The sequence below is a fragment of the Urocitellus parryii genome, chromosome 1, assembly GCF_045843805.1.
Source record: "Urocitellus parryii isolate mUroPar1 chromosome 1, mUroPar1.hap1, whole genome shotgun sequence".
Classification (NCBI taxonomy): domain Eukaryota; kingdom Metazoa; phylum Chordata; class Mammalia; order Rodentia; family Sciuridae; genus Urocitellus; species Urocitellus parryii.
Window position 1 is genome coordinate 183,092,457 of NC_135531.1, and position 24,338 is coordinate 183,116,794.

Genomic DNA, 24,338 nt, shown 5'->3' on the forward strand with positions numbered 1-24,338 from the left:
TCACTCAAGAAACAGAATATCCCTAACATAAATCTTAAATTAGAAAAATAACAAAAAGTAATCTCATTTCCACATAGAAAACAGGCTGTTCATTTAACTGTGTTACTTAAACTGGTATCAGAAACAGTCTTTTCTGGGCTATTTTAAGTGGACCTCTTAACAGAGCTCAATACATTTACCAGCCTTGTAACACGTTACCCACGTAATTGTGACTATGGAGACACTTCCTAAGATACTGAACCACCACCCCAAGCTGAAGTCTAATAAATAAAAGAAGGGGGAAGGGTGGGAACCCATGAGCACCTGATCCACTTATTCATAATCACAGCTATTAACAGCCAGGAGTGAGTAATAATAGCTTGGCTTCTTATTAAAGATTCCCTTTTAAAGGAATGCTTTGTCCCAGCTACACCTGGCAACAATTCAGACCTTACCTAATACAATGCAGCATTAGTCTGTTTGTTTTCATACTTAAACAGGCATTTCTCATTTTCAATAAAGTAGAAATACCTTGTAACAGTTTTCAACGTATAAAATTTTTAGTATAAAAACAGGATGCATTTGGCAGCAAAATGATACCCTAGGTACAGTCATGTATGTACAAGGTCAATAATTTTATGATTATGTTACCTAGTTGTTTATAGTTTTAATCTGCAAACATTTTGTCTAGCTACAGATTATGGAATTTTCATAGATTTAATTGACATGACACTTCTATTTTTCATAAACATGTTAGCTTTGCTTAAGAAGCCCAAAAGCATGTTTTGTTTTTTTTTAAACCAAATTAATGTGCAAAGGCCTCACTTCAATCAAATCCAATTAGGGATCATTAAGTGGCTGCAGATAAAGGACACTGACTACTCCATAATTACTGGCTCTTTCATTCTCAAAATCCAATTCTCCTATGAGCATAAGCACATCTGCATGATTAAAATACTTACACAGAAAATAATTTGCTTTTTGAAACTCATGGAAAGAAAAACTATAATTTTTGCTTCAAGGGGTTTGCTAATTATATGGAGATGGGAAGGAGAAAAAGAAACATCTATATGGCAACATATTTTTAACTCCCTTATTCTTGCCATTCAAAGCTGAAGGACCTTCGGGTAACCTAGCAACAAGGAGGAATCATACAAAGATGAAGTATTCTATTACAGACAGCACATTTTACATTGCTACTCGGCTGCTATTTCATTGCTGTTTTTAGTCACAATTCTATTATACTTAAAAAAATAATAATAAGCCCACAGGCTGTATACAAAAATAATCAACTGAACTTCATAAGACGTCATTTTGAACATGTCAAGAACTATAGTCCAAGACGAAACCCATTTATTCTTTAAGAGTACTGCCATTATATTAACAGTTTTTTCCAACTTAGTGCAAATCCAGAGCTTTTGTTTCTGATGCAAAAGAGCATTACTATTTACAAATAACGAAAGAAAAAAAATAGACAAATTGGATTTCATCAAAATTTAAAACTTTTGTACACAAAAAGACACTATTAAGAAAGTGAGAAGATAGCCCATTTGTAAATCATTTATCTACTATTGAGTCTTATATCCAGAAAGAATTCACATAGCTCAACAACAAAAGACAAAAAACCCAGTTAAAAAAAAGGGTGAAGGACTTGAATAGAGACTTCCATGGAAGACCTGGACATGGCCAAAAAACACTTGAATACATCATCACTCATTAGGGGAATACAAAACCACAATTAGATACCACTTTACCAAGTAGGATGATTAAAATTTTTAAAAAATTGAAAATAATAAGTGTTGCCAGAATGTGAAGAATCTGGAAATTGCTGGTGGGAATATAAAATGGTGCAAAACCACTGTGGAAAACAGTTTGGTAGTTCCTTAATAACTTAAATGGAATTACCATATGATTCAGCAATTCAAGTCCTAGGAAAACAGTACATACTCGAAGGAGCTAAAAACAGGTGCTCAAACAAAAACTTGTTCATAAGTATTCAGACAAGTGTTCAAAGAAGCACTTTTGTAATACACAAAAGGTAGGAACAATTCAGTGACTACCTAGAGATCAGTAGTTGTATGTTATCAGTGAATAATAAACATGATTGAACTATACACTGAATTGAATGACTTGTATAGTATGTGAATTCTCTCTCAATACAGTAGTTTTTCACAAAAGCATTACTGTCAATTTAATGAAAATGTACATTACATTTTAAATGCATGCCCCCCTAAGCCTGAAATTGTTAAAAAAAAAAGTATGAATTTATTCTCAAATGGTGTCAATTTAAAAAATAAATATTCTCCTAAAATGGAGAAACTGAAGGAGAAATCAATCATTCTGAGCACCTCACATGTCCCATATATAGTAAGAATTTTACACATGATCTCACTTATTCTGCACATTATCTCTTCAGGGTATTCACTCCATGTGACAGCTAACCAAATGATGGCTCACAAGAATTAAGTCATTTGTCCAAAGTCACACACTAAAGAGAGGTACAAGCAGCCTTTCCTACAAAAGTATGTTCTCATGTTTTGATCACCTTCTAGTTTCTCTGACACTGTGTCTACTCTTCTGGGGGGAACGTGGGCACCCACACTTCAAAATGAATGACCATAAAGTTTGTTAAACACAACTGCCACCTGCCCAATGGTTAACTGTCAAGTCCTTGTGCTGAGTACAGGCTGCTAAGTTTTCACAAATGGAAGTCTGAAAGACACAGATCACTGTAAAGACACTTTTTGGGTCAGCCTAGGTAGCACCTCTGTAAACAGGCAGTGCCCACTAAATGCAACAGGCCTACAGGCCTTCACATGATTGGAATCTAAGCTGTTTAGGACCCTGGAAGGGAGCCCTGTACTGCCATTCATTCTCTCCTTCAGTTTACTGAGCTCTTCAGCAGTGAACACAAGCAACATGCAACTCATATGCAACACTCTGGAATCCCACCAGTAAATAAGAATTCATGGGGAAAGCTGAAGAAAAATGAATCTGGTCACCTCAGATGCAAAGTGTTCACGTGTGCCATCAAAATTACTACGAGACAAAAAAGGAAAATCTGACTGGCAAATGTATCAATCAGAATGACTGTTCACTGGGACTGAGAACACAAAACGGACTATGAGGTTTTTGCTCCAAGAATGAGCAAACCCACACACACAGTGTCTATACCTGGGAGGCTCGAAGTCCAATGCAGGAGACAGACAGACAGATGTGAGCCAACTAATCACCAAACAAAAACCTGCAAGCCTGACAAAAGCCAAGCATCCAAGTAGAGAATGCCTGGAGATGTTTGCCTGAAGAATCCGATACCGTTTGGGAGGGAGGGAAAGCGTCCCAGTGGGCAGAATATGGAGCAGGGCTGTTTCACAAGGAAGACCCAGTCAGTGCCCTTTGTGGTACTGAAGCCCTCCCCCAGCCCTATCACCATGTAATTAATATACCAGTACTAATGGTTTTTCCTTTCTCTTTGGAAACAAATGGGATTTATAAATCAAAAGTTTCCCTCTGTTCTTAGGAAATGAGAATGATAAAGGTGTGGGTCTTTTTCAGAGTTTGTTTGCAAAATTTCAGAGAAAAATACTCCTATTCTAGAACTTATACTCAGTTTTTATTTTCTTATTTCTACTACAAAAATAGAGAAGGGTACATGCCCATTTCTTGAACCTGACTCAGATGAGGTGATCAGTGACAACTTCGTCATCAGACCAGCCCATCATTTCTGATGGGTAGAGATAAAACAAGACTGGTATGGTACTGATAAAAGTTGAAGTTGAGTTAGGGCTATATGGGGGCTCATTATTCTATTTTATCCACTTTAGTATGTATTTGAAACATCCCAAATAAATTAAAAAGGAAGATGATCAGAAGACTTCCCTCCCAGCTTTGAAGATCTCAGCCAACAGTGCCTGATACACATCCAATCGTTGGCTACAGGGAGTGCCCACCTCAGAGAAAGCAGAGGTCCAATTTGCTCAAACACGAGAAAAATAAAAATCTTACAAACTAACATATAAAGCACAGTTCATCTAACATTTACATGCTATTTAACGCTGTCTCTGGAGAAGGAAAAAAAAAGGGGAACAAGAGAAAAGCTTCCAGTTTCCATCTCTTTTGCCTCCATTTTCCCCCAGAGGTGAGCAGGCATCACTGTAGGCTTTATGGTGGAGCAACAGACGGAGGGGTGAAGACCGGGGCAGGAGGCACGCTCCCAGGCTGGCTCAATAGCTCAAGAAAGATTAGACCTGACCAGCATGCAGGAGATGGGGAGAAGTGGGTGGGTTCAAGAAACACTTAAGTGACAATCCATAGGGATCAATAATAATATACACGAGAAGAGAGGTACAGAAGATCAGAGATGATACCTAAGCTTTAATTGACATGCTTAGATGGATAATAGAAAAATTAAGCATAAAGGAAGTAAAAAAGAAAATATTCAGGATGCAGTGATATTTATTGTTTTCCATTTTCTTTCAGTTAGAAGTGGAATATAAATATGGCTTTAGATACATATATAAATATATAAATATTCAGGATGCAGTGATATTTATTGTTTTCCATTTTCTTTCAGTTAGAAGTGGAATATAAATATGGCTTTAGATACATGTCTCAAATACAAGAAGAAATGTCAGGCAGACAGCTGCCTCACATCCAGTTCTTGCCTCATGCAACCCTGAGGCAAAAACTGGAAGGGAGATAAACATTTATGAAAAGAATGTGATACAGTTAGTAAATAAAACTATAGCCACAGAAAGTATAAGTAGAAGGTATTGTCGAAGAACGGAAAAGGACTGGGATCGAGCTTTAAACAAATTGAAGGAGATAAGAAGACACAGACCAAAAGAAGAAGAAAGAAAGAAAGGAAAAAAAAAGCTATAAACAAGCCATTTCTTGGGTATAACACCTAACGTACATACAACAAAAGAAAAAACAAATGAAAAAGTTGGAACTCATCAAAACTAAAAGCTTTGTGTTTCAAATGATAGCACCAATATAGTGAAGGAGAAAAAAAAATCCCACAGAATAGGGAAAAGTATTTACAAATTATATCTTAATAAGATTATACTAGATAAAACCTTATGCTGGATACCACCAGCATGTATAAAGAACTCTTAAAACTCAATAATAGCTCCATTAGAAATGGAGCTACCCATCAGAAATGATGGGCTGGCAAGGGATCTATCTGAAAAGAAAGTATATAAATAGTCAATAAGAACCTGAAAAAAATTATTACTTATTAGAGACATAAAAATCAGAATCATGAGACACCACCATGATGACTAAAGTAGAAAAAGAAAAATTAAAGTACAAAAGAAAGACAATAACAACTGTGGGCAATTATGTGTAGAAACTGGAACTCTCTTACGCTGCTGGTTAAGAATGTAAAATAGTGCAGCTACTTTGGAAAATAGTGCGAGTCACTCAAAAAGTTAAACATATAACCCAGCAATTCCACTCTGGTATACAGAAATGAAAATGTATATCCAAAACAAAATCTTCTACATGAACATTTTCAGCAGCATTTGTAACAATAAACCAAAAGTGGAAACAACTCAAAAGTCCATCAACAGATAAAGAAAATGCAATTTATCCATACACTGGAATACTGTTCAACCATCAAAAAGGAAGAAGTACTGATACATGCTACCATATAGATGAATGTTAAAAATAGCATGCTAAAGTGAAAGAAGCCAGACAGAAAAGTCACATATTGTGTGACTCCATTTATATAAAATGCCCCAAATGGCAAAACCATAAAGCAGAAATTAGGTTGCCAGAGATGAGAGGCAGAAGGGAATAGTAAGTTCATACTAGTGGACACAGTTTTTCCTGGGAGTGATGAAATATTCTAGAATTAAACGATGGTGATGCATGGACATTTTTTTTTTAGCATAAAAAAGAAACAGCTCTAAATCCTGTACTTTAAAAAAGTGAAATTTTAGGAGGTGAACTATATGTGTATTCACAATTTCTAAAATATTCTGAGGACTTAAAAAAAAAGTCCAATACCTATCTGTGACAAAAACTCAGAAAAATAATAGATGAAAACTACCTCCTGTTGATAAGGAACACCAAAAACCCCACAGCTAACATCCCATCAATGGTGAAAGACCCAAGATGGGTCCATTGCTGTTACAATTTCTTCATACCACCCAAATGTTCAGTGATCTTTAGCAAAGAAGAAAATTAAGTAGTTTGTTATTTGACAGTTAATGAACATCTTACTGAGCTCTCAAAGTTCTATAGAGTAGTATCACCATTTGGGAGTAGTAACATCATTTGGATTTTATACAAAAACTCAGAAAAATAATATATAAAAACTACCTTTATACATATGCATTTATATTACTTCTTTCCTTGAAATAACCATATTTGGCTCTAACCATTTAAATATTAATACTACATTATCACAGTAAGAAGCTAAAAGTATAGAACCCCAAGAATTTTTAGATTGTCTTCCTTACCATTTGCTATTTTTTAAACACAGATGCCTAAAAGAACTATTTTCACCTTCAATCCTACCCTAAGCCCATATACACCTGCAGACAAAGATAGCGGACACACATATACTCACACACAAAATAAGGAAATGTGGGGGAAATATTTATACCTAGACATTTAGATTACAGTGTTGCTATGGTGCACCCAGTGTTACACAACTTTGGTATTCCTGATGCTTAAATTCATATTTTTCACATTCAGTGAAATCCACAGTGGAAAGGCCCCAACACAGATTTGATTTTTTTCCCAAATGCTGGCACTATAATGAGATTCACTTTCATAGTGATAGGAGAGGCTATAAAGTACAAACTTGCTTTTCTGCTACTACTTCTAATTCCTTGCCCAGCATTTTATCTTAGTAGCAATGGTTTTTAAACTGAGAAACCACACAAACTAAACAAGTTCACACAAAACTAAAAAGCATGTGTCAGGCAGCTAACTGCCTGGGTCCCTACCTCTGGATATCCATCAGTTCCATTCATCACAGGCCCACAACTCAGACACCTGAGTTCAGTTTTAAGCTTTACCCAGGATATGACATGAAAATCATATACAAATTTGCAAGCTAACAGAGAAAATGATGCCATAAATAAAATTATCTACAAATTATACAGTTATAGGAAAATGAACTATAAGAAAATTTCACAAAATAAAAATGATTTTTGATGGTAATAGCTAAATTATGATAAATATTATTCATTTTTTTCTTTTAATATGATTTATATTTTTATATGAAAAATAAATAAGTGGGATTAATAAAAGTAATTTTAAATCACTTTAAGCATTTTATAAGAAGCATGCTATCCAAAGCAAAATTCCTTAGGAATAATAATGGAATAATGGTGGGTATACAGCAGAGTGTGTCAAAAGACCCAAACTCAGGCTGGGGTTATAGCTCGGTGGTACAGCACATGCCTGCCATGTGTGAGGCACTGGGTTCGATTCCTAGCACCACATATAAATAAATAAATTAAATAAAGGTCCATCAACAACTAAATATTAAAAAAAAAAAAAGACCTGAACTCTTGTTACCTGCTGTCTGGCATTACATACCAAGCATGCAACATTTTTGACACACTCAAAATATTTAAAATCTGAAGGCTATTTTATGATATACGACCCTTAACAATTCTAAAACAGGTATGATGCAATGATATTGTCAGTTAAAAGTTCTTAGGGGCAATTGACCTTCTGATGACTTTTCATTCATGCAGTAATTCACTCCTGTCTTTTCCTCCTTTTCTGGAATTTGACTTGATCTCAAAAACAAGCTCACAGTATACTAAAAGGAAAAAGGGAGCTAGAAACAATAGGCTGTAGCTCATTTCATTTATTCAATAATATTTATTTCATACCTACCACATTTCTGGGATATTTGAGGCACTAAGCTCATGCTCAGTGGGAATAAAAAAAGGAAATAAAATTAAGTTCCTGCCTTCATGAGTAAACAAATATTTACTGTGATAAGTGCTAGAAGGAATCAATCAGGGTTAAGGGCAGAGATCCCTTGGAGGACTAGACACGCTGTTCTGGGTGGCCCTCTAATGAAGGGATGCTACAGCAGTGATCAGGATGAAGTGAGGAAGAGGGTCACATGATACCACAGAGTGAATGTTTCAGAAAGAAGGAAAAATAAGCATAGAGAAGCGGGGGCACAGTGGCGTTCACCTGTAATCCAGCGGCTCTGGAGGCTGAGGCAGGAGGATCATGAGTAAAAAAACTAACCTCAGCAACTTAGTGAGGCCCTAAGCAACTTGGTGAGACTTTGTCTCAAAATAAAAAATAAAAAGAGCTGGTTAAGCATCTTTGGGTTCAATTCCTGGTACCAAAAAGAAAAACAAAAAACAGAAAGCACAGAGGCCCTGAAACAAGGGATGCTCAAAATGTTCAAAATTAGCCAGTAGGTCGGTGAATGTGGCAGGAGCTGAGAACTTTCAGAAAGAACAGTAGGAATGACATCAGAATGGGGGTCTGTGCCAGATCACAAAGGGGCAGGTAGACCATGGGGAGCCACTGAATTGTAGTCTGGGTGTGGATGTGAGGCAGGAAATTAGCAGCACCTGATTTATGACCCTGGTTGCTATGTGCAAAACAGACTTCAAGTGTGGACAAAGAAGAAGCAAGGATACGGCTGAGAGGCTGCCACAGTGCCCAAGTGACATACCACGATGGCCTGAACCAGGAAGACACCAGCAGCAATGGTGAGAATTGAGAATTTTTAAAAGCCAAGCCGACAGGATTAGCTAATGGATTCATTATGGGTTATGAAACAAAGTCAGTGATGACTCCATAGTTCCTGGCAGGGAAAAGTGGATGAATGAAGGTTAAGTTTTAAGGCCTAGAAGCCCTTACTAAAAATTATCTAGTTCAGCTGCTCAGAAATAGCATAAGCTGACATAAAACTGAAAAGGCAGAAGCAGATTCTGCTTTTTCCACTCACCGTTTGCAGATTGTATCATGTTTCCAGATTTTTGGACTTCATCAAATTTTGTAAAAATGACATTCAGCCTGTATGAAAACAAAAATGTATACAAACTATTAACCATTGCTATCTATAATTAACAAACATTAAGGTGAAGTTGAGTTCCATCCCAATAAAATTATCCATGATACAAATGCACTTAACAACACAGCTTTATTTTGATATTAGCAATATACAATAATAATTGAGCACCTACTATGGTCCTAGCACTGGTATAAGTGCTCTACCTAGAAATCACATTTAATCCTACAAGAGTCTCATGAAAGATTACCATCACCCCATTCTATAGAGGAGGAAATCACCTCCACACACATCTTACTAAGGGGACATAATTAATGGGGTGAAGATTCCAGACCCAACAGTGGAATCCATAGCCCCCATTCCCAATTATTATATTAATCATGACTCCCTACATAAAATGTATTCGTGATAAAAAGTGCATATTCCTCCTATTTCTAAGCCCAGACTTCCAGTTACTTTGGATAAAGCTTTAAAAATCCTTTAATATCACACTACAAAGAAATTATAAATAATTTCTCTAGAAACCAACGTCGTGACTGCATAATTTTCAACTTAGAAAGTCTGCATGACATTTGTTTTCTATTAATGGATCATTTCACCTTGGCATTTAAATTGAAGCAAAACTCCTTAATCAGTCAAAATATTCCATCCTAGTGACATCAAAAATGAGAAGAAAAGGGTGCACACAGCATTAACTCATAGTTAATGTTAAGTAAAAAAGTGTCTCCCGAGCAAAACACAGATACATTGGAATAAGTGTAAAGGTTGAGATTCCAAAGGAAGTACTTTGCGGTCAAACCTATGACATTCATTTCTGGGACCAGATTATTAATTTAGTACTTTCTTACACACCATCCTGTGTAAATGTTTGTTTCAAATTAGAATGGAAGCACCCTGGGGAGTGAGAAGGCAGCAGTATTCTTTCAGTGTCTATACCATGTACCCACAGATGATCACTTAGGAGAGTCCCATCATGGTGTTAGAGAGCTGGTACCTAACCCTGTCCCTGTTTCACTCTACAACACTTTTAGACATTTCACACATTCTGGTCTTAGTTCATTCCTTCAACAACACCTGAGCATCCATGATGTACCTAGCACCAAGTTAACTCAATGCTAAATGTGTAAGGTTTTTAACCTCTGGAGCTTTAATTCAAAGTGTCAGGGAAGCCAAAACTACAGATCAACTTTTAAAATGAAGGGGATGAACCAGCCTCATACACTGCTTCTCCTTCTTCCCATAGAAGGTATCGTAATCTTTTCAAGTCATCTTTCCATCAAAGCTCAGATGTAGCTTTATAATCCTTCCTGAAATTGCTCCAGGCAATCACTAACAAAGTGTACACTGAAATAAAACTCCAGTTTCCATCCAGGACCAGATATGAGTAAAGTGTCACTCACATTCAAATCCAGTGCTTACTAAAGATCCAGAAAGATGCCTTAGAATCAATTTCATAAGATGTTTCCATTGCCTTCCCTTTTAAAGTCACAAAGATCTCCAATGGCTTGGCAAACCCATAAAAACTATCACTATACAGGTTGCCAGGGCATGCCTCAACTAAGGTGTGACTTTATTTTGTCACAGCCACACCCTCTGACATGAGCTCACCTACAGGATTTCAAGTTAGGCTGAGGTATACCTCTAGTCCTGGTGTCCCTGAAATCACTGGAAAAGGGCAAGTATTTCCTCCATACCTAGGAGAGTACTCCCAATAATAAATAGCATGTGGGTTGTCTATCAGTGGTGTGATCTAATCACTGTGATCACATGAACCACAATCAAGTGTGGCAGAAATCAGGTGTGAGATCACTGAAAAGGGCACTGTGGTTGGCACCTGCACCTTAACTCGGAATTTCCTGGGGCAAGAGGGCCCTTCCCTCCAGTTCAACACTCTTTTTTTAGTTCCCCCCTTTACTCAATAGTGTCCTCCAAAATGTCTCCTACCAACGTCACCACCTCAAGAGAGCAGTAACCTGGCAATATGACAGAGGAACAACAACAACATCTCTTGAGAATACTGACACTTGTCTGCCACTCTGAGCACAGGAACTGAAGTGCAACCAGGCACAAGTCTAAGGGGGTGAGTCACACAAGTTCAAAGCCAGGCACAACAGAGCACGCCTATGGTCTCAGACACTTGGGAGGCTGAGGCAGGAGGCTTGCAAGCTTAAGACCAGTCAGCAGCTTAACAGGACCCCAAGAAACTCAGTGAGACCCTATCTCAAATTTTTAAAATTCAGTGGTAAAATGTGCCTAAGTTCAATCCTCAGCATAAAAAAAAAAATGTAAAATAAAGATAATGAGGATATAATCATTACCCTTTGAAGCCATTAGATGTATTTCTTTTTTTTCCCCAAAGGTTGGACTTTTTTTTAATTATTATCTCCAAAATAAGGGAGGGGTAAAAACAAAAACAGAGAGAGAAAGGGAGAGGGAATTTCATCAAAATAGAGGAAAGATCAGTAGAGTAGATGAGGGGATTGAGAAGGGAGGAAGGACAGGAAAAGGGAAGGACAGTGGAAGTGCATGCTTGAATGTGGAACGGTGGGTCCTGGAAATGGGTGTATCCACAGGATTCTAATTTTTAAAAAAGTAAGCTCTAAATGGATTAAAAAGGTATCTCTCTGGAGTGGAGGGTGGGGAGGAGTGGGGTGGGCTGTGGGTGGGGTGGGAAGTGCTGGGAAATGAATTGGAGTGCATTGTGTTCCGTGCTTTTGTAATAATGTCATGGTGTGTCCTGGTATTTATATAGCTAAAAAAAATATAGTTTTAAAAATGCATGTAGACAACAACATGGTGAGCATGGTGGCACTAGTGTAATGAGGCTATTGGCTGGGAAGATAGGGTATTCCTGAACTTACCTTTCCTCTAAAAGGTATCTAACTGGCGAGAAATTTAGGAACTGCTTCTTCCAGTGTGAAGAGGTAGATGAACAGTGTTCACTGAAACATGTGTCACAAGAGTAGCACTTGAACATTATGTAAAGTGGGATATATATATTTATTTATATATATTTGGTTCCCAGTAGCTCTACAGAGAACCAAGATTAGACCTGTGTAAACTGAGCAATTAGACCTGCAAACTAGACCTACATTCCTGTGTAGGTGTCCCTCAGGAATATAGAAAAAGAAAATTGGGGGACGTTGCATTATAAGAATGATGAAATGTAGATTAATTTGATGTGAGTAAAATAAATAGTCTACATTGCAAACAATTTCCTATCTTCTTGATTGATCACTTATTTGAATTTGGAAGGAGTTAATTGCCAGTAGCTATTATTGTTGAGGATTAAGCCAGCTGTTCCAGTTCAGAAAGTGTGTTTAGATACCATCTGCTACTTTTTGGCTTTGGCCAATGGTGTTATTGCATTGTCACTATTTAAGTGTTTTGTAGGTGTATTTCTTTTACTTTAAATCTTTGGATTGCAATTTAAAATATATTTCTTGAGGCCAGTGCATGCTTAGCATGTGTGAGGCCCTGGGTTCAATCCCTTGCACCCCTCAAAATGAGTCAATGAATCTCTTTTACTAGTTTGACAAATAACTACTATTCACTTTCCCCTAGTTTTTCTGAATTTGAATTTTTATAAGTAAATTCTTCATCCAAACAATTTTGTCTTTTTTTTTACTATAAGACTTAGATTTAACTTCTTCCTAGAAAAAATGTATAATAAAAAATATGAATTTTTAAAAATTCTCTTGAATTGGGATATAGCTGAGTGGTACAGCACTTGCTTAAGATGCTCAAGGCCTGGGTTTGAGCACCAGCACTGCAAAAAAGAAAGAAAGAAAAAAACAAAACTAGAATTTAAACCAGAAGCAAATACTAAAATCTCAAAGTTAACAAGCTCCATCCAAACACTCAGCTTTTAGTAAGCTTTTCAGTACTTGGTACTCAATTATGAGTATCAAGGACTACAGGATACCCGAGAAAAGATTCTAAAATGAAAAAGAGCAAAACAACCACATACTGAAAAATTCCAACTTGGACGACAGAGAGATGTTGGTGGAAAACACAAGTTTTAAGACCATATCACTGATTTTTCCAAAGAGATAGAGAAAATATTGCAGTCATAAGGCAAACAGGAAATGAACCCTGCAAAATGGCAGTAAAAGGACCTCTGAAAATCTATTGCTTAAAAGAAGTAAAGAGAACACTGGCAAAACCTTTTAAAATTAACGTTGTCAAAACTCTAGAGGTTGAACAAAGGCTTGCAACAATGCAAGGAGCATTTCTTCAAATTAAAGGGCCTGATCTCAGTAACAGTGAGCTTTTCGTTGTTTGGGTGTATGTACCCCAGCTCTGTATCCAGCTTGGCAGTGGAAAACCTACTGCTCACAATTGTGATGGTTTGAAAACCAGGCACCTGGCATCCACAGGAAATGCTAACAAGTCTGGATCTCCTCGAAACACCTGCTCTCAGACTGCCATGTGACCAATTATTATATTAATTGTGACTCTCAACACAAAATGTATACATGATAGAAAGTGCTATGTTCCCTGTAACCCCATTCACAGGCTTGTCATCACTTGGCCAGACTCAGAGCTGCCTTGGGGTGAGCTTCTTTTTCCTGAGGATGTGATCAAAATATGTCAGCAACCATCACCCAACATAACAATGGACTGAGGCAATACAATCAGGACAAAGAAGTTGTCCAAAAAACTTTTAAAGCTGGGGAATGAAATGCCCATAGGAACTTTGAAAGCAATGAAATAGTCCCCAGAATCTAGAGGCCATGCCTGTGTGAGAGGACATGTGCCTGCCCAGGAAATACCTGAGAGGGCACTAATGTCTCACTCAGGCTGATGTCGACGCTGAATATGAAGGAAAAAAGGGAAGGCAAAGTATAAACTACCTGCCAGAGCACTGAGCACAAACCCTGACACACACTGAAAGCCAGTCAGCAAAGACTGGGAACTCACTGGCTCAAGGCATTAAGGAAATTCCTGTCTAATCATTAGACAACCACTGAGCTAACCACAGAGTTAAGTGCCCACAAAGAACAAAGAAAATGCCTTAAGAATTAGTTCAGGAAAGTCTTTAAACAATGAGCAACAAAAACAACAGCAACAACAAGCCCAGGAAAGCAGAAAGAATCAGATTTCCAGAATTCTAAAACCTACCATTTAAAATGCTCAGTTTCAACAGAAAATTGTGAAACATTTAAAGAAACAAGAAAATATGGCCCATACACAGGCGGGAAAATATTAATCAATAGAAATTATCTGTATTGTACTAACTCAATTAAGACTTGAAATTAAATTATAAGTATGTTTTTTTTTTAAAGAGAGAGTGAGGGAGGAGAGAGAGAGAGAGAGAGAGAGAATTTTTAATATTTATTTTTTAGTTCTCGGCGGACACATCTTTGTTTGTATGTGGTGCTGAGGATTGAACCCGGGCCGCACGCATTCCAGGCGAATGTGCTACCGCTTGAGCCACATCCCCAGCCCCTTATAAGTATGTTAAAAGACTTAAAGATAATAGTTTCTAAAGAACTAAAAGTATAAGAACAGTAAGAACAATGTCTCACCCAAAGGAGACTATCAAAGCAGAGAAAGAAATTTTTACAAAACATAGAAATTTGGGAGATGAAAAGTAGATAATTGAAATGAAATATTCTACCCTGGAGACTGAGGCAGAAGGATCACAAAGTTCAAGGCCATTCTGGGCAACTTAGACCCTGTCTCAAAATAAAAAATAAAAAGGGCTCAGGGATATAGCTCGGTAGTAAAGCACCTCTGGCTTCAGTTCCCAGTACTGAAAAAAAAAAAAAAAAATTTGTCCACTACAGTGTTTCAATCACAGCTTTTTTTTTGTTGTGTTGTTTTAAACAAGTGCTCTACCACTCAGCTCCAAATGCATCCCAGCAGATCCGAACTGGGACAAGCATCAGCAAAATTGAGGGCACATCAACCAACGTTACGTTATCTGAAAAACAGCAGAAAATAACAGGGGGAAAAAATGAACACAGCCTAAGAGATCATCTTATAATAGCAATGTGCCAATATACACATAATGGAAGTCCCAAGAGAAGACAAAGAAAAAGGAACAAAACGTACATAAGAAGAAGTAGTGGCCAAAGTCTTCACAGGGTTGATATAAAACATGAATCTAAATATTCAAGAATTATGACAAACTCCAAACAAGGTAAACTTAGAAATCCAAACCTAGACACACAATAAAAAAGACACTTGACAAAAAAGACCAAAAGAAAATGTTCAAGGCAGTAACAGAGAAGCCACTTGCACAAGCAATTCAATAAAATGAATATCTAATTTCTCACAAGAAAAAAGGAGGACCACACGCTGTGCATATTTTCAAGACCTGAAAAATATTGTCAACCAAGAATTATGTAGCTAATAAAACTCTGCTTCAAAACCCAAGAAGAATTTGATGTTCCCAAATGAACAAAAAAAAGACCGCCTTTCAGGTTGAAATGAAAGGAAACCATACAATAGCTCAAATTCATGTGTGGAAATTTTAAAAATATTTTTAAAAAACACCAGTAAATTATATAAACAAAGAAGACATAGGTAAATACAAAAAAATATACAAATTTCTGTTTGTAACTCTTGCCATCCTACATGACTTAACAGGAAACTGCAGAAAGCAATAATTATGAAACTGTTCTCATGTTCTCAAAATGTAGAAAAACATAATGTGCATGGTAATAGCTAGAAAAGGAGAAACACATCAATAACAATAAAGAATTAGAAGTCTCAAAAATATGTAGAAATTAAATAAAACACTATACCAAGCGACAAATGGGTAAAAGATAAAAACAAAACTGAAATTAGAAAATCCTGAAGAAATCAATGAAAATGAAAACAGAACATATACAAACCAATGAAATTTGGCTTAAGTACTCAAGACAATTTTTTTTTTTTTAGAATTTTTAATATTTATTTTTTAGTTTTCGGCGGACACAACATCTTTGTTGGTATGTGGTGCTGAGGATCAAACCCGGGCCGCACGCATGCCAGGCGAGCGTGCTACCGCTTGAGCCACATCCCCAGTCCAAGACAAATTTTTTTTTATTTTTTTCTTTTTTTAGTTGCAAATGGACAAATACCTTTATTTTGTTCATTTATTTTTATGTGGTGCTGATGATTGAACCCAGGGCCCCGCATATGCTAGGCAAGCACTCTACCACTAAGCCACAACCTCAGCCCCACAAGAGAGAAATTTATAAATGAGGACGCCTACATTAAAAGAGAAGAGAGATCTCAAATTGATAACACTTTTCATCTTAGAAAATTTTTTTATAAAAATAAAAACATTTAAAAATTTAAATTGTAAAAATAAAAACAAATCAAATGAAGCCAAAGGAAGGAAACAATACAGATTAGAATAAAATGTAGACTAGTAAACAGTAGGAAAAAAACTTAAGTTAGCCAAACTTAGCCAAAAGTTCATTTTTTTTGGGGGGGGGGGGGAGAATAACCAAATTGATAAACCTTTACCTTCCCTACCCAAAAAAAGAAAGAAAACTCAAATTAATGAATTTATCACTATTGACCTACGAAAATAATGATTACAAGGGAATACTAGGAAGAATTATATGTTCAAAATTAGGTAACCAAGATAAAAGGAAGAATTTCCTAGGCAGACACACACCAATCCTTCACAAACTTTTTTTTGTGTGTGTGTTGGGTGGGGGGTGAGTAACCAGGGATTGAGCTCAGGGGCACTCAACCACTGAGCGACATCCCTAGCCTTTTTTTGAGTTTTATTTACAAACTATTTTTAAGAAGATGATAGAAGAAACTGTGGATGTGGAAGGAGATGCATAAAAGAACTTTCTCTATTTTCTAAATCTTCTGTAAACCTAAAACTACACTAAAAATCTATTAATTAAAATTTAAAATACAAAATACCTAGGGGCTGGGGATGTGGCTCAAGTGGTAGCGTACTCGCCTGGCATGTGCAGGGCGCTGAGTTCGATCCTCAGCACCACATAAAAATAAAATAAAGATGTTGTATCCACCGAAAACTTAAAAAAAAATTTAAAAATTAAAAAAAAATACATACACACACACACACACACACACACACACACAGGATTCATTCTATAAGGTAGTATTAGAGTAACAAGAAAAGCAGAAAAATACATCACATGAAAATAAAAAGAACTAAGCAGCTTAACAAAAGCCTGACTCAAAACAAAAAAAAAGGGGGCCGGGATTTGGCCCAGTGGTTCAGCATCCCTAGATTCAATCCCCTCCACACACCCCCCAAAAGAAGAAAAATATTCCTTATAAATATTCTTTATATAAAAATATTATATATATATATATATATATATATATATATAAAATCAACAAAAATGCAAGGTTGGTTCAACATGTGAAAAACAAGAAATGTAACATCATATGTCAGTATAATAAAAAACAAAAGCCACAATTCTCAACAAATACAGAAAAACTCTGGTTATACCCAAAATGCTCTCTGTCTCTCTTTCTCTCTCAACAACAAACTAGGAATAAGAAACAACTTCTTCAATCTCATAAAGGTATATATGTACACAAAACAAACAAAAACTACCCATGGCTAATATTACAATTAATTGTGAATAACTAAAAGCTTTCTAAGACCAAGGACAGAACAAACATGTGAACAAACATGTTCATTCTCAGCACTTTATTCAACATTATTGTGGAGGTTCTAGCCAGGGCTTTTATGAAAGAAAGAAGTAAAAGGCTGCCATATTGGAAAGGAACAAGTAAAATTATTTCTATTGGCAGATGACGTCATCTTGTATATCAAAAAGTCTAAACAATTCACAACAAAAATCACTAGAATATGGAAGTTCACAAAGGTTGCAGAATTTAAGATCAATATAAGAAATCAATTGTTTTGCTCTATATTAGTAATGAACCACATGAAATTCAAATTAAGAAAAAGGGTCTACTCACATCAGCATCAAAAAAATAAAAATTCTAGGAATGAATTTTACAAAGAAGTGCAGACTTCACACTGACACCTACAGAGCATCTGTTGAAATTAATGAAAACCTTAAAAAGTGAAAACGCATTCCACATCTGTGGATGGGAAGACCAAACATTAAGAAACAATATTCAGGCTGGGGCTGGGGCTGTGGCTCAATGGTAGAGCGCTTGCCCAGCATGTGTGAGGCACTGGGTTCAATCCTTAGGTACCACATAAAAATAAAGATCCATCAACAACTTAAAAAATATTTTTCTTAAAAAAGGAAAGAAACTAATAATTTCTAAACTCATTTACAGATTCAAAATAATTTCTATTAAAATTCCAACTTTATTCTTTTGCAAATTGATAAGTTAGTCCAAAAACTCTTACAGAAATTCAAGTGATCCAGAAGAGCCAAAACAAATCTGGTATTTCAAAATTTACTATGAAAGCTATTAAAATTGAGTCAGAGATTGTGATATAAGGATGGGGGGTATAGATCAATGGAATAGAATCCAGGGTCTAGAAAGAAATCATTATGATTATGGTCAAGTGATTTTCAAAAAAGATTCTACTAAAATTCTAACAGGATCAAAACCACAATGAGACAACCACTGGGATGATTAACAGAAAATAATAAATAATGATGATGATGATGATGATGATATATACATACATACACAGACAATACCAAATAACATGGAGAAACTGGAACCCTGCACATTGCTAATAAAATATACAATGGTGCAGCTGCTGTAGAAGACAGTCTCTCAAAAAATTAATATATGATCCGGCAACCCTACTTATGGGTATGTAACCAAAAGAATTGAAAGCAGGGTCTTAAAGAAACACTACACACCTATATTCATAATAGCATTATTCACAATAGCCAAAAAGTAGGGGTAACACAAATGTCCATCAATGGATGAACAGACAAAATGAGGTATATAAATATGATGGAGGTATTATTCAGCCTTAAAAAGCAGAGAAATTCTAATACTCCATGCAACACTGATGAGCCTCGAAAACATTATGGTAAATGAAAGAAGGCAGTCACAAAAGACACATTTTGCATGATTTAATTTGTACAAAATTTTCAAAATAAATATTTACACAGAAATAAAAAGTAGAGTCATGACTGGGAGGAGCTGGGGAAGAGGAGAGGATGAAGAATGACTGCTAATGGGCATGGGGTGTCTTTATGGAGCAATGAAAAAGAAATTTTTTCAGTACTGGGGATTGAGTACAGGGGAATTCTACCACTGAGCCACGTATTCAGTCCCTTTTAATTTTTATTTTGAGACAGACCAATGCTAAGTTGCAGAGCTGACCTCAAATTTGAAAACTTCTGTAGCCTCCAGGGTTGCTGGGATTACAGGCATGTGCTACCATACTGGGCTAAAACATCAAAACTAGAGAATAGTAAGGATTACACAACTTTGAGAATGTACTAAAAATCACTGAATTGTATACCTTGAAAGGGAGACAATAATGGTATATTTCAAGAAAGCTCTTATTAAGGAAAAAAATCATCCTACAAAAGAGGAAAATATACGAACAAAAAAAAGACCTCAAAACTAGAATAGGAGCCAAGCGAGGTAGTGCACACCTATAATCACAGTGACTGAGGCTGAGGCAGGAGGATTGCAAGCTCAATGGGCATGTGTATATATGTATGTGTGTACATATATATATAATATATACACACACACATACATACATATACACACACATATATATACACACACATATATATATATATTTCATAACAACATATAAATATTAATAGGACACAAAGCAGTAAATAACAAAAGGCTCAATGAAAACCGTTGACAATGTAGGCTTCCGAGAATAAAAAAAATGGCACAGGGTGTAAGGTATTGAGTTTTTAAAAATATGTGTTTGTAAATCTTTTTTTGTTGTTGTTGACAAAAAAAATGAAATTAAAAATGAGAGGGGATGTCCAGTGCAGTCTCATCTGCTTTTGCCATGAGTCCTCTCTAATACTAAAGCTTTAGCAAGTCAGAAAGAAAGAAAAAAAAATTCCAATTTTCCCTTTCCACACAATCATTAAGTAATAATAAGTAAAACTTTCAAGTAGGTTGAGAGAGACCCAAGTGAATAGTAGGAGAGCCATTCAAAAATGTAGTTTCAGAGGCTGGGGCTGGGGCTGAGTAGCAGAGCCCTCGCTAGCACATGTGAGGCACTGAGTTCGATCCTCAGTACCACATTAAAAAATAAAATAAAGGTATTGTGGCCATCTATAACTAAAAATATATTATTAAAAAATGCACATTCAAGGGGCTGGGATTGTGGCTCAGTGGTAGAACACTCGCCTCTCGCGTGTGAGACCCTAGGTTCGATCCTCAGCACCACATAAAAATAAATAAAGATATTGTGCCCATGTATAACTAAAAAAAATATTTTAAAAAATGTACGCCCAAAAGGTTAAGTATCACAATGCACCAGACAACATGTGTCTGCTCTTGAGAAGTTAAATCATCCTCAAATTTCAGCCACTGAAGTTTTAGGATTTTGGTTCCCAAATGACTATCCCAAAGAAATGTAACATCAGTGATCTGGCTTTTTTCCAAAGCTTCACAAACTAAAATATACCATATTGACTGAAATAACATTCTGGAAGGTCTTTGGGGTGACAGTAAATGTCATAACATTCTGGAAAGCACATGACTTTGAAAGTCACAAGGAGTTACAGGTGATCTAAACTTTACTAAGTTTTCAGGTATGCCTTACAAAAGATCAGACAACTGAATAACACCATATTTAGCTAAAATTATATACTTACTTTCTAAACATATCACACATATGAACTGTGAAAAATAATACATGCAAAACAATATAAAAATTAAAAGACACACTACCAATTCAAGTTAACAGCTCAACTCTTTGGAAATATCTGCATGGACTTTACCACTTAAGGACTCTCCAAGTTTTAGAATTCAGAGCTGAGAGACCATGTGGGTAGAGAGATACTCTAACAGGAAGATTTTATTAACTAGTTCTCTCTTATTATCTCAATACGATTTTAATTGCAAGATGACAAGTAAATTAAATCCTATTTTCCAGCTCTCCTGCAAAGTGAAACTGCTTAATGTACAAGTCTCTTTTCCCAACTAATAAGCAAAAATGGACAATAAAAACTGAAGAGGACAACATTTTCATTCTAGGACTAAATCCAAATTTTGGAAAGCATTAAAAAAATTCTACAATATTAGTCCTTTGGAATCTTGCTAAACTGAATAACCTACCAAGCTCCCAAAATAATAACAAAATCCATAAGAAGGTAAGCAAAATCTAGACTATTCAAGACATGCCATCAGCCACATGGAGCCAATACAGCAGAAATTAGACTTCCCAAGTAACAGCAGTACGATGCCTTAAAAGCTCATTCCACTTGGGAATATCCCCAATGAATTCAGGTGGTAACCAGATCCTTGACACTCAGAATGCTGCATCTTGTATAATAAATATAAAGAAACATGAAGTTTTAGCTTCTTTCACTAGAGAACAGTTTCTAAAAAAACACCCTCATTCTCTAGAAGCTTGTGTGGTCCATTTCCCTTGGCCTACCCACTTCATTCTGGTGGTTTTATTTTGTTTATTTATTTATTTTGGCGATGCTGGGGATCGAACCCTAAGCCCCATATATACTAGGTAACTGCTCTATGCTCAGCTTCTCTCCCAGCCCTTCATATATACGTGTGGGGAGGGATGGTGGGGACTGAACCCTGGGCCTCACTCTTATAGGCAAGTACTCTACCAGTAAACTGCATTCCCAGACCCTGGTCCACAATTTTTAGAAGTTGGGCACTAATGAGAGAGCTGAAACCTTCATTCCTATCCAGAGGTCCAAGCCACTCTGCAAATTCTTTATCAACATTTAGAAAAGAGAAAGCTAAGTCAAAAAATAGGTGACACGTGAGACTAGAAGGCTGGGAAGGGCAGCTTCAACCCCAGCTCTGGCATCAACCCCTGTGGGGCCTTACCTGAGTCACCCAGTATTAGGGGCCCCAGGACCACCCCAAGTCTAATAGCTCACTGGGAAGACTCATTGGACTCAGCACAGTCATACAGCCGAGAATTAATACAACAATAGGACACAGCACAAGCAGCAAGAGGAAAGGTGTATGGGGTAAAGACCAGAGGAAACCCGTGTGGCCTCCTAAGTCTCTCCTGGGTAGTAGCGCAGGGCGTGGTTAATTCACCCAGTCCTGAGCTGTGACAGCTGAGTAAAAAACTGTCCACTGGGAAAGCTCCTTAGAGACTCAGCACTCGGGAGGCTTACAGCAGGCTGAGATGCAGACACAGTTAAGCGCTCGCTGAGATGCCAGACTCCCCAAGGGAAATGAGGTGTGCAACATAAATCATAGTGTATTGCAGGTTGGACACAGTGATGCTCTCTGATTCCACTCTGGCAATGGCGGAAACCTTCGCCAAATCCACGTTTCCGCACACCAGCCCGGAGCCAGACTTGTGAGCAGGCCCTGCTGAGGACAGCAGTCTCAGGCCTGCTGTGTTAACTCCTCTCTGCCCTCACTTCCCTAAGATCTCATTTTCACATGGTTTTCCCCCCTGACCCACTTGCTACCTTCCAAAAATGTACAGAAGCCACTCTGTAAGATAGAAACTCTGTAAGATGGTATAAATTCAGGGCTTCGGGCCTCAGGAAGCCACACAGCAACAAGAGACCATCCCTGGGAGAAAAGAATTTCTTTGTTCAAGGCAGTTATCCCAGTGACAATGGTGACCTTATGTTTAAAAAGCCTTCTCCCCCTCAAGGCCGCCCCTCCCAGTTCATCTGCACCTTTCAGCTTTCCCTAAGAGATCCTCAATATCGTGTCTTTAAGTTCTTCCCCTTCAGTGTTCTCACCACATGCATATTCAGAGACCAGAGCACATACATTAGGTGTACCTTATATAAGACCAGAAGTGCTTCAGAGGTCTGTTGTTTGGATTTGGAAATATCAACTTTACCAGTTGAGAAGGACTCTCAAGTTTTAGAACTCAGAGCACTTCAGACTTGGGATGCTCAACCTATAATTCTATCCTCACTGATTATTTTTTGTTAAAAACATGAACATTTTTAGTTCCATCTAATTATCTTGTATGTAACACAAAACCCACATGTATAACATCCAGGCGTGGTGGTGCATGCCTAAAATCCTGGCAACTTGGGAGACTAAGGAGGGAGGACCATAAGTTTGGGCTAGCCTGGGCAATTCATGGAGACCCTGTCTCAAAAATCATGTGGGTCAGTGGTAAAGTGCCCCTGGGTTCCATCCCCGGCACTAAAACATAAGACAGGTGACTCCTATATACTATTTCAGCATTCCATTCCATATCCAGATGCCCAGTACTCTATAAACTCTTACATAAAACAGAATAGAAAAAGTTAAAAGGTAAGCAAAAAGAACAGGATATGAATCCTGGCTACAAATCTTATTGGCCATGTAATCTTTCGAAAGTCATTTTGCGCTTCTAGGACCCTGCTGTTCTGATGGACACAAGGAAAGTCTCAAACAAGCTGCTCCAAAACCGCACTCCCATTCTGATCTCCCAGCAATTTCCCATTACTTTCTTCCTTAAAGGAACAGCATGGGGTAAAGGTTTAGAATTGATTTGGTGCCAGCTTGGTGCCAGCTTTCTCCATCACAGTTGAAATGATAAACATACAATTGTTATACTACTTTATTTTCATTATAACAAAGAACTATTTGTGGATTCAAGTCATCTTGGGTATGACAAGACACTGGTTCCTCGAATTAGTTTCCACACTTTGACTGAACAGAAAGCTAACATTTTGAAGATATTTTCCAAAAATACTATATTATTGCTCCCAGATACATTTGGGAAAGTCTTTCTTAATTCAAATAAATATATCCCAAGTACCTACCATACCTTGTGCTATGTATACACAAGATGCAGAACCACAGAAACTTAAAGAGTACTGGGTGTTAACACCAATCACCTTTTAAAGGTGCTTCTAAAATCAGTATGTGGCATAGGAATGGGCCAGATGTCTAAAGGAGAAAGTCGTATTTGAGAGAGTAGAATCGGAGGGGAACCTTATGTATGATTCAGTCAAGATCTCCAACCACCAACCCTCAAACCATGCATTCTTTGAATAAAATCACCACATCAAAAATAGTACTGCAAACCAAGATGGTACCTGAGAAAGAGCAGGGAAAGGGTAGAAAAAAAGGAAAAAGTTTGAACTTACCGGGACTGTGGCAATCCTTTTTTACTGAGATCTGCCCTCACACGTTCTCCTACATGTCTGTAAATTTCCACTAAGCTGTTTATTGCTGCATCTCGAACCTAGATGGAAAAGAAGACACCTTATGGATGCTGTGTGTCACTCCCCAGCACTTCCTGCTGGGTCACAACAGGCCACAAGCCACC

At 37.1% G+C, this 24,338-nt stretch overlaps 1 protein-coding gene across 5 annotated transcripts in view; it reads right to left on the reverse strand.

Annotated features, from left to right (window-relative positions):
• Clasp1 (cytoplasmic linker associated protein 1) overlaps positions 1–24,338 on the reverse strand; it is a 269,273-nt gene that overhangs the window by 143,568 nt on the left and 101,367 nt on the right. For all 5 annotated transcript variants that reach the window (XM_077802326.1, XM_077802325.1, XM_077802322.1 and 2 more), the window contains exons 7-8: positions 24,157–24,254; positions 8,924–8,991 (exon numbers count right to left, since the gene is read on the reverse strand). In XM_077802326.1, coding sequence (XP_077658452.1) covers positions 8,924–8,991; positions 24,157–24,254 — 166 coding nt within the window. The remainder of the gene's footprint in view (positions 1–8,923; positions 8,992–24,156; positions 24,255–24,338) is intronic.